At 38.0% G+C, this 15,330-nt stretch overlaps 1 protein-coding gene across 7 annotated transcripts in view; it reads left to right on the plus strand.

Annotated features, from left to right (window-relative positions):
* Positions 1 to 15,330, plus strand: part of LOC120542402 (serine/threonine-protein kinase BRSK2-like) — a 225,937-nt gene that overhangs the window by 122,341 nt on the left and 88,266 nt on the right. For all 7 annotated transcript variants that reach the window (XM_039774850.1, XM_039774852.1, XM_039774851.1 and 4 more), the window contains exon 7: positions 8,665 to 8,733. In XM_039774850.1, the coding sequence (XP_039630784.1) occupies positions 8,665 to 8,733 (69 nt within the window). The remainder of the gene's footprint in view (positions 1 to 8,664; positions 8,734 to 15,330) is intronic.

The raw sequence follows: 15,330 nt of genomic DNA on the forward strand, positions 1-15,330 counted from the left end.
GGAATATCCATCCATTTCCCAACCCGTTGAATCCGACCACAGTGTCATGGGGGTCTGCTGGAGCTAATCCCAGCCAACACTGGGCGCAAGGCAGGAACTAATCCTGGGCAGGGCACATGCATCATTTTCAAAACATTAACCGAATGGTGTTTTTTTAATTTATTTTTTGAATATGTTTTTGTTAACTTAGTTCAGTTCAGAGTCGTTTCAATCAATATATTTTGACTTTGATAGATAGATAGATAGATACTTTATTAATCCCAAGGGGAAATTCACATAATCCAGCAGCAGTATACTGATACAAAGAAACAATATTAAATTAAATAGTAATAAAATGAAAAAATTAAAATAAAATTAATGTTAGCATTTACTCCCGGTGGAATTGAAGAGTCGCATAGTGTGGGGAGAACGATCTCTCAGTCTGTCAGTGGAGCAGGACAGTGACAAAAGTCTGTCACTGAAGCTACTCCTCTGTCTGGAGATGACACTGTTAAGTGGATGCAGTGGATTATTCATGATTGACAGGAGTTTGCTTAGTTCCCGTCTCTCTGCCACAGATGTTAAACTGTCCAACTTTAATCCTACAATAGAGCCTGCCTTCTTAACAAGTTTGTCCAGGCGTGAGGCGTCTTTCATCTTTATGCTGCCACCCCAGCACACCACCGCGTAGAAGAGGGCACTCGCCACAACCGTCTGGTAGAACATCTGCAGCATCTTACTGCAGATGTTGAAGGATGCCAACCTTCTCAGAAAGTATAGTCTGCTCTGACCTTTCTTACATAGAGCATCAGTATTGGCAGTCCAGTCCAATTTGTCATCCAGCTGCACTCCCAGATATTTAAGGTCTGCACCCTCTGCACACAGTCACCTCTGATGATCACAGGGTCCATGAGGGGCCTAGGCCTCCTAAAATCCACCACCAGCTCCTTGGTCTTGCTGGTGTTAAGGTGTAAGTGGTTTGAGTCGCACCATTTAACAAAGTCTTTGATTAACTTTCTGTACTCCTCCTCCTGCCCACACCTGATGCAGCCCACAATAGCAGTGTCATCAGCGAACTTTTGCACGTGGCAGGACTCGAGTCATATTGGAAGTCTGATATATATAGATTGAACAGGACCGGAGAAAGTACAGTCCCCTGCGGCGCCCCTGTATTGCTGAACACAATGTCAGACCTGCAGTTCCCAAGACGCACATATTGAGGTCTGTCTGTAAGATAGTCCACAATCCATGCCACCAGGTGTGAGTCTACTCCCATCTCAGTCAGCTTGTCTCTAAGGAGCAGAGGTTGGATGGTGTTGAAGGCGCTAGAGAAGTCCAAAACATAATTCTTACAGCACCACTGCCTCTGTCCAGGTGGGAGAGGGATCGTGTAGCATATAGATGATGGCATCCTCCGCTCCCACCTTCTCCTGGTATGCGAACTGCAGAGGGTCGAGGGCGTGGCGGACCTGTGGCCTCAGGTGGTGAAGCAGCAGCCACTCCATGGTCTTCATCAGATGTGACGTCAGAGCAACAGGCCGGAAGTCATTCAGCTCACTAGGACGTGATACCTTTGGGACAGGGGTGATACAAGATGTTTTCCAAAGCCTTGGGACTCTCCCTGTTCCAGGCTCAGGTTGAAGATGCGCTGTAGAGGACTCCCCAGTTCCAACGCACAGGCCTTCAGCAGTCGTGGCGATACACCATCTGGACCCGCTGCTTTGCTGGCACGAAGTCTTTTCAGCTCTCTGCTCACATGGGCTGCTGTAATTGTGGGTGGGGATGTCTCACCTATGCTGGTATCAGCAGAAGGATGGTTGGAGGATGCAGTACCGAGGTGAGAGTGGGTTACTGTGATCAAACCTATTAAAGAAGTTGTTCATTTGGTTTGCTCTCTCCACGTCTGTCTCGATGGCGGCACCCCGCTTCGAGCTGCAGCCAGTGATAATCTTCATCCCATCCCACACTTCCTTCATGCTGTTGTTCTGCAACTTCTGCTCCAGCTTTCTCCTGTACTGCTCTTTCGCGCCTGAGCTGGACTGGAGTTCCTTCTGCACGCACTTGAGCTCATGCTGATCACCACCTTTAAAAGCCCTTTTCTTCTGGTTCAAAAGGCCCTTGATGTCACTTGTAACCCATGGCTTGTTGTTAGCATAGCAGCGTACTGTTCTTACTGGAACTACAATGTCCATATATACTTTGAGTTTATATACTCCGATGTTGACTTTATATAATATTTATAATATATAATCAGGAATGACTTTATAAATTCCGACACTGACTTTATATATTCAAGTTTTGACTTTATATATTCCAGAGCTGACTTTATATATTGTGACGCCGACTTTATATATTCAGAAAATCAATGTATTTGCCTGTTTGGCACCCCATAGTATATGTGTGTGTGTATATATGAACACATGTATGTGTATATATATATATATATATATATATATATATATATATATATATATATATATATATATATATATATATATATATATATATATATATATATATATATATATATATATATATATATATATATATACCAGCAACACTCATGACAATGACAAAACAATTACGTTGTCAATCATGTTACGCTATTAATAAAATGTTTCCTTTTCTTTTTTCTCGCTGCCAAGCACGGGTATTTTGCTATATATATATATATATATATATATATATATATATATATATATAGATATAGATAGAGATAGAGATAGAGATAGAGATATATAGATATAGATAGATAGATAGATATATAGATATGACAACAACACTCATATCAATGACAAAACAATTACATTAACAATCATGTTACGTTGTTTTTAAAATTTTTCCTTTTCTTTTTCATAACTTCTTTACACACTACTTCTCCTCTGAAGCTGGTATTCTGCTATATATATATATATATATATAGAGAGAGAGAGATAGATATAGATATAGATATATATATAGATATTAGATATACAGTATATATATATATATATATATATATATATATATAGATATAGATATACCAAACCGGATTCCAAAAAAGTTGGGACACTATACAAATCATGAATAAAAACTGAATACAATGATGTGGAGGTGCCAACTTCTAATAGTTTATTCAGAATAGAACATAAATCACGGAACAAAAGTTTAAACTGAGAAAATGTATCATTTTAAGGGAAAAATATGTTGATTCAGAATTTCATGGTGTCAACAAATCCCCAAAAAGTTGGGACAAGGCCATTTTCACCACTGTGTGGCATCTCCCCTTCTTCTTACAACACTCAACAGACGTCTGGGGACCGAGGAGACCAGTTTCTCAAGTTTAGAAATAGGAATGCTCTCCCATTCTTGTCTAATACAGGCCTCTAACTGTTCAATCGTCTTGGGCCTTCTTTGTCGCACCTTCCTCTTTATGATGCGCCAAATGTTCTCTATAGGTGAAAGATCTGGACTGCAGACTGGCCATTTCAGTACCCGGATCCTTCTCCCACGCAGCCATGATGTTGTGATTGATGCAGAATGTGGTCTGGCATTATCTTGTTGAAAAATGCAGGGTCTTCCCTGAAAGAGATGACGTCTGGATGGGAGCATATGTTGTTCTAGAACCTGAATATATTTTTCTGCATTGATGGTGCCTTTCCAGACATGCAAGCTGCCCATGCCACACGCACTCATGCAACCCCATACCATCAGAGATGCAGGCTTCTGAACTGAGCGTTGATAACAACTTGGGTTGTCCTTGTCCTCTTTGGTCCGGATGACATGGCGTCCCAGATTTCCAAAAGAACTTGAATCGTGACTCGCCTGACCACAGAACAGTCTTCCATTTTGCCACACTCCATTTTAAATGATCCCTGGCCCAGTGACAACGCCTGAGCTTGTGGATCTTGCTTAGAAATGGCTTCTTCTTTGCACTGTAGAGTTTCAGCTGGCAACGGCGGATGGCACGGTGGATTGTGTTCACTGACAATGGTTTCTGGAAGTATTCCTGAGCCCATTCTGTGATTTCCTTTACAGTAGCATTCCTGTTTGTGGTGCAGTGTCGTTTAAGGGCCCGGAGATCACGGGCATCCAGTATGGTTTTACAGCCTTGACCCTTACGCACAGAGATTGTTCCAGATTCTCTGAATCTTCGGATGATGTTATGCACAGTTGATGATGATAGATGCAAAGTCTTTGCAATTTTTCGCTGGGTAACACCTTTCTGATATTGCTCCACTATCTTTCTGCGCAACATTGTGGGAATTGGTGATCCTCTACCCATCTTGGCTTCTGAGAGACACTGCCACTCTGAGAAGCTCTTTTATACCCAATCATGTTGCCAATTGACCTAATTAGTGTTTATTGGTCTTCCAGCTCTTCGTTATGCTCAAATTTACTTTTTCCAGCCTCTTATTGCTACTTGTCCCAACTTTTTGGGATTTGTTGACACCGTGAAATTTTGAATCAACATATTTTTCCTTTAAAATGATACATTTACTCGGATTAAACGTTTGATCTGTCATCTACGTTCTATTACAAATAAAATATTGACATTTGCCATCTCCACATCATTGCATTCAGTTTTTATTCACAATTTGTTGAGTGTCCCAACTTTTTTGGAATCCAGTTTGTATATATATGTGTGTGTGTGTCTGTATGTATGTGTGCATATATATATATATATATATATATGACAGCAACACTCATAACAGTGACAAAACAATCACATTGATGATCATGTTACGTTATTATTAAAATGTTTCCTTTTCTTTTTACTTCTCCGCTGCCAAGCACGGGTATTTTGCTATATATATATATATATATATATATATATATATATATATATATATATATATATATATATATATATATAGATATTATCACAGATGACCAAGTTGGACAATACTTTTCCTCGGCCACTAGAGGGCAGCCGCCCAGGACTATTTGGGGGCTACAGGGACACAGCTGGGACGCTCTTTATGAGAGCGCCAGGGGGCGCCTGGACAGTGAGAGAAGCTTGGATGACAGCACTTCCGCCACACCAGGAAGTGCTGTCGGAAGTGATTCCAAAGTCACCCGGAGGGCTTCCCAGTGCTTTCCTGACACTTCCGCCACACCAGGAGGTGACGTCAAGGGGAGCACCTGGGGCTCATCCAGGTCATGATAAAAGGGGCCGCCTCCTTCCAGGAGATGAGCCAGAGTTGGGAGGAAGGAGACGAAGCTTGTGAGGAGGAGGAAGGAGTTCGAGAGAGAGAGAGAGAAAGAAAGAAGAGAAAGGAAGAAGAAGAAGAAAGGAAAGAGAGTTGGTGAGAGAAGGCATTGTGGTGCATTGGAAAAATAAAATAAAGGAGTGTGCTTTCGACATCCTGGTGTCAGTCTGTCTGTGTTTGGGGGTGCGTTCTCCACAATATATATATATATATATATATATATATATATATATATATATATATATATATATATATATATATATATAGATATAGATATGACAACAACACTCATATCAATGACAAAACAATTACATTAACAATCATGTACGTTATTTTTAAAATTTTTCCTTTTCTTTTTCATAACTTCTTTTACACAATACTTCTCCGCTGCGAAGCGTGGGTATTCTGCTATACGTATATATATATATAGAGAGTGATATAGATATAGATATATATATATAGATATTAGATATATATATATATATATATATATAGATATATATACTGTATATATAATGTGTGTGTGTATGTATGTATGTGTGTATATATATATACTAGCAGAATACCAAGGCCAAGAGCGTGAAGTAGTGTGTAAAAGAAGTTATGAAAAAGAAAAGGAAAAATTTTAAAAATAACGTAACATGATTGTTAATGTAATTGTTTTGTCATTGATATGAGTGTTGTTGTCATATCTATATATATATATCTATATATTATATATATATATCTATATATTATATATATATATATAACTATATAACTATATATATATATAGCAAAATACCCGCGCTTGGCAGCGAGAAGTAAAAAGAAAAGGAAACATTTTAATAATAATGTAACATGATTGACAACGTAATTGTTTTGTCATTGTCATGAGTTTTGCTGGCATATATATATATATATATATATATATATATATATATATATATATATATATATATATACATACATACATGTGTACATATATACACACACACATATACTATGGGGTGCGAAACAGGCAAATACATTGATTTTCTGAATATATAAAGTCGACGTCAGAATATATAAAGTCAAAACTTGAATATATAAATCAGCGTTGGAATTTATAAAGTCATTCCTGATTATATAAAGTCAACATCGGAGTATATGAACTCATTCCTGAATATATAAAGTCAAAGTCAAAATATATTGATTGAAACGACTCTGAACTGAAGTAAGTTAACAAGAACGTATTCAGAAAAATAAATTAAAAACACTGTTCGGTTAATGTTTTGAAAATGATGCATGTGCCCTGCCCAGGATTGGTTCCTGCCTTGTGCCCAGTGTTGGCTGGGATTGGCTCCAGCAGATCCCCGTGACCCTGTGGTCGGATTCAACGGGTTGGGAAATGGATGGATATTCCAGCACTGACTTTGTATATTCCGACGATGACTTTATATATTGAAGTTTTGTCTTTATATATTCCAGCACTTACTTTATATTGTGAGCTGGAGTGCTTCGCTATTACTTGTGGGGACGAAACTTTACTTTGGTAACTGATCATGCTCCACTTCAATGGTTATACCAACAGAAAGATACAAACTCTCGCCTCATGAGATGGTTTCTGGGCTTACAACCTTACCGTTTCACAGTAAAACATCGACAAGGTTCTGAACACGTCAACGCAGACGTATTATCACGACTAAATGAACCTGGTACAGAGAGTCGCTTGATTCACGGGAATGTGAATAAAGCTGAGGGGGAGGGTGTGAGTTGAAGGGCTGATCGCACCCTAAGAAGATACAGATGCCCCTGGGCAAACCACAACCCCTGAAACACAGACTACCCTCACATTGCTCTTTACTTTCTCACTTGCGCTATAACGCGTAATGCAAACCTCACGCGATACTCCGCTAACTTAAAAGCCTTGTGCAGTGCCTGTCAGTTGAAAATTGATTGTTTGCTTGCTTTTATCTCTCTCTCTCTGCTCCTAGCGGAACTGTCATTTCTGACTTGTCATGGAGCACGTTTAAGCTCATGTGTTTGCAGTGTTTCAATAAAAATCCTTCTTGTTTCTACGACCTCCTGTGTCTCTGTGCAAATCTGTGACCCAAGCGTGACAATATATTCCGACGCTGACTTTATATATTCAAGATTTGACTTTATATATTCCAGCGCTGACTTTATATATTCCGACGCTGACTTTATATATTTAAGTTTTGACTTTATATATTCCAGCGCTTACATTATATATTCCGAAATATTCCAACGCCGTCTTTATATACTCAGGTTTTGGGAAGCGCTGATCAATGTAATCGGTGTACCAGGAAATCATGCATTGACAGAAGTTCCCCTTTGCTTGTAATTGAAACTGTGATTAAATGCATTATTTTTTTAATGCGTTATGGAGCACATGCATCGAAGCTTCTCAGCTGTGCGATTGTCAATGTAACCTTTTGTAAGTAGTGCCTGGAGGATTCAGTGTGGAGAAACTCTAGAGACAGCGTGTGTATTAACTTGTGGATTTTTCTGTGAGTATTTGGTAGCAGCGTCACAAAGTCACTTCTGTAAGACTGCGTTGGCTGCGGAGCTCAGCTCAGAGCGAAATTAGGTGAATGGGAGGGGAGATGATGACATGACTTCCCCACCCATCTTAACTGTCAATCCCCCACAAACACAGTCTCTCGGAATTTGCATAAATACAGCCGTTCACGCGCAATTTTAACTTAGTTACAAAGTGATCAAAACTCTCGTTTATATCCTGTGTCCCTTCATTAAACTTGTATCCCGCATTACCCGTGGGCATGCCAAACGCCAGCGGCAGCGTGTCTATGAACTTAATTTAAACTTCAGGTTTACACCGTGCTTTGTTTCCGAAGTAGCAGCACTCATGAATATGGGTATATGTCACTCGCTCACTTCTTATTGTTTCGCTGCCTTCTCAATTATATAATGCATCTTTTCTTCAGCGCGTTTTTGAGCTCTTCCTGGTTTTCTACGTAGTGCGTTGACAGTCAGTTCACGTGATTACGTGGGAGGTGTGATGATGTCACACGAAACTCCGCCCCCCACGGCTTTCGAGCTTAACTCCATTACAGCATATGCAGAAAAATAGCTTCCAGTTATGACCATTACGCGTAGAATTTCAAAATGAAATCTACCCAACTTTTGTAAGTAAGCTGTATAGAATGAGCCTGCCAAATTTCAGCCTTCTACCTACACGGGAAGTTGGAGAATTAGTAATGAGTCAGTCAGTCAGTGAGTGAGTGAGTGAGGGCTTTGCCTTTTATTAGTATAGATATATATATATATATATATATGAAAGCAACACTCATAACAGTGACAAAACAATTACATTGACGATCATGTTACGTTATTTTCAAGATGTTTCCTTTTCTTTTTCATTACTTCTTTAACACACTACTTCTCCACTGCGAAGCGCGGGTATTTTGCTAGTATTTTGATAAAATACAAATGACAGAAATTTGACTGATTCTCCTAAAATAATGGATATCTGATTTACTAATTTCAGGGAGAAAAGTATGATGGTCGCAGAGCAGATGTATGGAGTTGTGGAGTCATTCTTTTTGCTTTGCTGGTGGTAAGTCTTACAGATGAAAAATATCCTTTCTGAAAGAATAAGAGAACCGTAAAAATGTCTACATAGTTGAAAAATAAACACTATGAAATAAACAAATGAAAACTGACAACTGAATAATGTATAGTAAAATGCTGTGTTTTGTGAGGGGTGTTTGTATGTTAAAAGGTTGCCAAGGGCAAGGGCACCACTAGTACAGTAGTTGCAGGGTGAAGTTTCATAGAAGAAGTTAGTGGTAGCTGGAGAAGTCCTGCAAGTAAGTACAACATATAAGGTTTTAAAAGCCATTTTTGAAATTCAGCATTCAGAGTATTTAAAATGAAACACATCTCTTCATACAGTTGGACCCATAGAAATATTACATATAACCACAGTGATTAAATTGTTTCTTGTCACCCAAGTCACTCCAATCTTATATTTAAGGTATCTTTTTCACAGTTCTTGGCAGTTCCAAAATCAAATACCATATGGAAAACCCTTCATGTGAACCTCTAGTACAGTTGCTTATACAATGAATTTTAACATTGACATTTTAGAAGTTGTTTTTGTTTCTTCTGTACTATGAAATTCCATTTACACTACTCAAAATTTGAATTATATTATTTTAAAATTATGACACTGTTGTTTTGCTAATGTATTGCTTCCTTTCAACCAATAACATTGACCCCCTGTGGGCTTTTGTTTTCTAGGGACAAGTATAAACAGATTCAGCCACAGTCATTGTGACCAATAATATGTAACATTGTCACATAAAATAAGCACTTAGATGTTTGTGATTACAGTTTGTGCATATTGCTGATGTATTATTATAAACTGTAAGCAACATCTCCTAATGCAAAAGTTAAGAATGATATCAATGCAGCAGATTAGCATCCTATGCTTGTTTTTGCTCTCTTAGGACTTCCGTAGTTTGGAAGTTAGGTTTCATTAAAAGCATTCCATTTTGTGTCTGTAGAAAACGAGGGATGAAAGTAAAGAAGAGCAGGCACAAGTTATTGAAAAAGTCCAGACTGCTTCAATCTTTCCATTCTGATTTGTGCTGATTACCTTTCTCTCTGTGGAATAAAGTTCAGCTAGGGTCAAGCCAGGAAAAGTTGAGCAAAGAAATTGTTCTTTTTCTGAGGTGCTAAATTTTCATTTGTTCTTATTTAATCCAGAAGACTGGCAATTCTTCAGTGAAAGATCATTGTTGTTTTCTTGTATAATAGAACCACATCAGCATGCATCATAGCCACTGTCGCACTAGAAGTGTTCACTTGGAACATATGTAAATGTCTTCTTGAAGCAATACGGTGATCACACATTCCCCTGGCATTATTGCCACCCAGTCATTGCTACTGCCACACATACCTTCAGTGGTGAATTGAATGGGCCTGTGGGAGGGAGAAATGGCAGTCTGTTGTCTTTAGCAATGAAAGCAGATTATGCCATAGAATAAGTGATAGTTGTGGTGAGTGGCTATTTCCATTTTGTAAATGCCTGCAGCTAACAGGCTCTATGCCAGGCTTTATGGCATGGGGTACCATAGGCTACAGTGCATATTTAACTCTTGTTTTTGGTAGAAACTTTTCAAGGACTTCATACAGATGGGTCTGATGCCTTTCCTGTGTGAAATGGGAGATGTGTTCTTACAGCAAGATAACAGCCATCCATATTCTGCCCATGTGAGTTAACATACTTTAGGGTCTTTTCATCAACTGCCCTGCCAGGAACAATTGCTGTCCTTCTCCTCAAACATGTATTACACTGGATTGAATGGTGTGTCTCCCACACCCAGAAGGAATTTAAGGTGCTAATGCCTGCAAACATGGCTTAAATACAGGAAACAAGGGGTTATGGTGAGAGAAACAATTAAAGATTTAGATGATGCTAAAAATGGTGTCCCATAAGGACCAGTGGCAGACATGCTGCTCTTTTTAATATCTTCTTATATAATATGCAACCGTGGCTGTTTGTTTGTCTCTCCATGATTTTAAATCACCTGTAGCTCACAAACCGTTTGAACTATTGACCTGAAATGTGGTACACATATACTAAATGACATCTACTATCTGCTTTCGGCGTGAAGATTGCCCTCCTATGTTATTTTTATTTTATTGTAGAATCAGCTCTTGATATCGGCCAGCAGGGTGGTACTGGGTGCCTTTCTCATCCCTACAACCTTCGCCGTCACTTTCCCTACCGCTTCATATCATAAATCATTCTTGAGGCAGAAAGTGGCTTAAGTGAAAAATTAAGGAAAATGTACTAAGTAATTGCAACACAAACACTGACTTAATCAGTTTTAACGTGAAAAGATGCCAACGAAAGAAGAGAAGAAGCAGGCCGCTAGGCTGGAGAAAAGAAGAGCTGCTTAGGAAGCAGCAAGCTCATCAACCTCTGAGCAAACAAATACTAGACGTACAGAGAAAGAGTATGAAAACTATGAATGTTTGATTTCAATACACATTTTCATCTTTAAAGTACAATTTGTTGCAAGGACTTTGTTGAGGACTTCATTGAGCTAAATGGCCTGTTCTTGTCAAAACTTTTCTAATATTATGATTGTCTAAATATAATTATCACTTTGTAGTTTTGAAGTTTATTAAACTACCAGGTATTTTAGAAATATTTCTAAGTTATTGGTTATAATCCCTACTTGAAAATTTGATTTTTGTGGTTACCCAGCCATTACCAATATGATTACCAACTTATTGTGCATCCATAAACATAAGCCTTAACAACTATGTTTCTTTATCAAGATTTTAGCAGGTACCTTAAATTTGTGAATGTTAACAGGTCAAATAAGTTAGAATGTCTGTAATACCAATAATAGATATTTTTCAATAAACATTTTTGCTAAATAGCTTGTAATCTATACTGATAAAAGGCAATGCCCTCACTGACTCACTCACTCACTGACTCACTCACTCACTCACTCACTCACTCACTCACTCACTCATCACTCACTCACTCACTATTCACTAATTCTCCAACTTCCCATGTAGGTAGAAGTCTGAAATTTGGCAGGCTTATTCCTTACAGCTTACTTACAAAAGTTAAGCAGGTTTCATTTCGAAATTCTACACATAACGGTCATAACGGTCGACAAAGTCCGCCATGTTGAACTTTCTTATTTATGGCCCCATCTTCACGAAATTTGGTAGGCGGCTTCCCTGCGCTAACCGAAACCGATGTACATACTTATTTCGGTGGTATGACGCCACTGTCGGTCGCCATATTGAACTTTCCAACGTCACTAATTCTCCAACTTCCCGTGTAGGTAGAAGGCTGAAATTTGGCAAGCTCATTCCTTACAGCTTACTTACAAAAGTTAAGCAGGTTTCATTTCGAAATTCTATGCGTAACGGTCATAACAGTCAACAACGTCCGCCATGTTGAACTTTCTTATTCATGGCCCCATCTTCACGAAATTTGGTAGTCGGCTTCCCTGCGCAAACAGAAACCAATGTACGTACTTATTTTGGTGGTATGACGCCACTGTCAGCCACCATATTGAACCTTCCAACGTCACTAATTCTCCAACTTCCCGTGTAGGTAGAAGGCTGAAATTTGGTACTTATTTCGGTGGTATGATGCCACTGTCGGCCGCCATATTGAACTTTTCAATGGTCTTTGTTACTTATGGGCCCATCTTCAAGAAATTTGGTACGCAGGTTCCCAACGCTAACTGAATCCTACTTACGTACATATATACGTCCATAGCCTGCAGCTCGGTCACCGTGTGAGTCGACGTTGGGTCCCCCATCTCAACACCTCCCATGTTGTTGGCTGCCTGCCTATATAAGGCCGTCCGTCGCTCCAGTCTCTACATTCCCTTCCTTGCTTCGCCATGGGATTCACGTCTCCCTGCTGATAACTACAGACTTTTTATTTAATCCACGGCTTCTCCGCTGTTTTATTGTTCATTTATTACGATTATAGTTATTGTGTAGGTATTTTAGACTTACTTTACAATGTTCAGGTACCCATTTCCTTTATCATTACAACCGTACCCCCATTAACATGTCTATCAAGGTGATCACCATCGATCAAAGAACTGTCACTTAACGAGTGATTTCCATGCCCAGAAATGGCTCCTGCCTTTTCCATTCTCTTTGTTACATATTGCACGGCCATATCAGGCCCACTCTTGATATCCGGAGGAACATTGTGTCTTATGTATTGAATGACTGGGACAGGTTCAAGGTGTGGACTGATGACGGTACAGGAGATAATTATACTACACAGGAGCACTAGAAGAGTGAAATGCTTAAGCACTTCACCTATGGTTCTGCATGTGAGTTGATGGCTGCCACTGAATTGTTCAGTTGTCGCTTTCAAGTGTACCGAAATGGCCAAATATTTTACGCCTTTCGACAACCGCCAATGCCTCTTAAACATCTTAGATTCACAGAGTACGATTTCAGTAGTGGACACTTTGATCTTTATGAATGTTTAAACTCTCAAAAGCTGGATGTGAAGTTATCGATGAAACCGGTTGTGTGCTTACAACGCTTGACAGATGCCGAATGTCACTTCAACACAAGTCCTGCAAATACTGTCGTAATTGAAACAAACCATGAAACTCAAACCAATTATGACAGCAGCAATCCAAGCTGTGATATTTGAAACAAGATTACTGTTCACATGGCCAACTGTACGTTGCATGCTCAAGAGTAAGCTCAGCGCACAGCTTCCTCATATTACAACTAGAGGGCCGAACTCACAATGTGGTATACAAAGAGATCCTTAACAAATAATTATTGGCATATTTTCCCGTAGTTTCAAAAGGTTTAATTTTCTTCTTAATAAAAATTGTAATGTAGTACTTTGCCGCTGCGAAGCACAGGTATTTTGCTAGTAGAGCTGATAAAACCAATTTTATTGGATTTTTTTATGTATGTGCTTTACTGCTAAAGTCAGCTATATTTTAATAAACTAAAATTTCCAAACCTTTACAAATAAAGAGGTTTGTCCAAAAATGTTACTGCATGAAATATAAATGTTAATATGTACAGTAACTTGTGAATTAAAATAATGTAGCCTGTGTTTGATGTAGTAGTGCTTAAGAAACTCCAGAGAAGAGCCACTAAGCATGACAATAAAATAAAAAAATCTATCAGTGTTTCACACAGAAATCTCATCTAACAGTTGAAAAATTTCACTCTTCTGGTCCCATGACAGTTTCTTTTATATTTTAGTGTCTGAAATTATATTAATAATAATTACTATTTTTGCGTAGTGATTAATCTGGAAAATTTAAAAAAACACAGAAAATTAAACTTTCCCAGTTATTTAAAATAAGATTAATAATAGAAGTTGCATTAATAAATAATTTAACACATAATAAATAGCAATAAACAAACAGAAGTAATAATTTTCAAATAAAAAATACTTTCTCTGAATAAATAAAGATGAAGTCATAATTTAAATATGAACACTTACAGATGAACAGATTAACAAATATACACTAACACATTAACACATTTTTCTATTTCGTGGAAAATGCTAACCTGATGCTGTAAATGAAAAGTATTTTGTTACTGATATTTACCCAGTTTTGAAATCAGATTTGAAATTGCTGAGCCATATTGCATGGCTACCCTAATTTTATGTGGTATTTTAAAATTATAGCTATGATGCTAAATGCAACTCCATGTTCAAAAGGAGTTTCTTTCATTCATTCATTCTTTGTAGGTAAGCAGGCCTACAAACCCAGTTTTATTTTTTGAAGTCATATTTTAATGAAATCAAAACATTTGTGGTATGTTGTAAAGTAAGCCAAACTGCCAGTTCAATAAAATACTGTAGAATAAGTCACTGTGTCTTTTTTTCTTTCTTGTTGTGAATATGCATAATTTATAAAAAAAAAAATCACCATGATGATTTAATGGTCATTGTGAGAGGAACATTAAGATAAAGCAATTAAATACATTTGCAATGGAAGTCTGTTAAAAAAAGTAATATGCTATAAACCTGATATCACCTGTAACCCAAGCTGCCTAGAAACCAGAGAGTCATCCACATATTCACGTCTGAAGCAGCAGCGTAACATGCATTTATGTATGTAGCACCAGTGTCAGCAGAGGAAACTTTTGGAGCGACAGCTCGATATTAAATTTTCTGTTTGTTAGAAACACTGTGATTAATCCACCCTTTTTCTATACCTTTTTTATTGCATTCCAGGATTACTCAGAGCTGGAGCTAATTCCAAGCAAACCCTTTATGTTTTGTGAGTGCATTACGGGCCATGATCACATATAGACAGTATATAAAAGCAACCTGTCAGGAGTCTTTAATTTAGTCATAGAAGAGTAATGTGAATATAGGAGAAAGTGCAAACTCCCTGAACCTGTAAGACAGCTGCATTAATTATTCCATTATGCCTTTTTTATGGAGCCATTCAGTCTTTATGTATCATATATAATAACATAAACCATCACATTGACATTCAGCAGAAAAAAAAACACTTTAACAAATACTATAAAATGCACAAACAAAGCAGTATAAAAATTGCAAATACAAATTAAAAACAAGAAATGCAATGATGAGAGGTATTGTAATGATCTGTTAAGTATATCTGGCAAATTTTAAAAACAGTTACAATCAGAAGGGCTT

The sequence above is a fragment of the Polypterus senegalus genome, chromosome 13, assembly GCF_016835505.1.
Source record: "Polypterus senegalus isolate Bchr_013 chromosome 13, ASM1683550v1, whole genome shotgun sequence".
Taxonomy (NCBI): Eukaryota; Metazoa; Chordata; class Cladistia; order Polypteriformes; family Polypteridae; genus Polypterus; species Polypterus senegalus.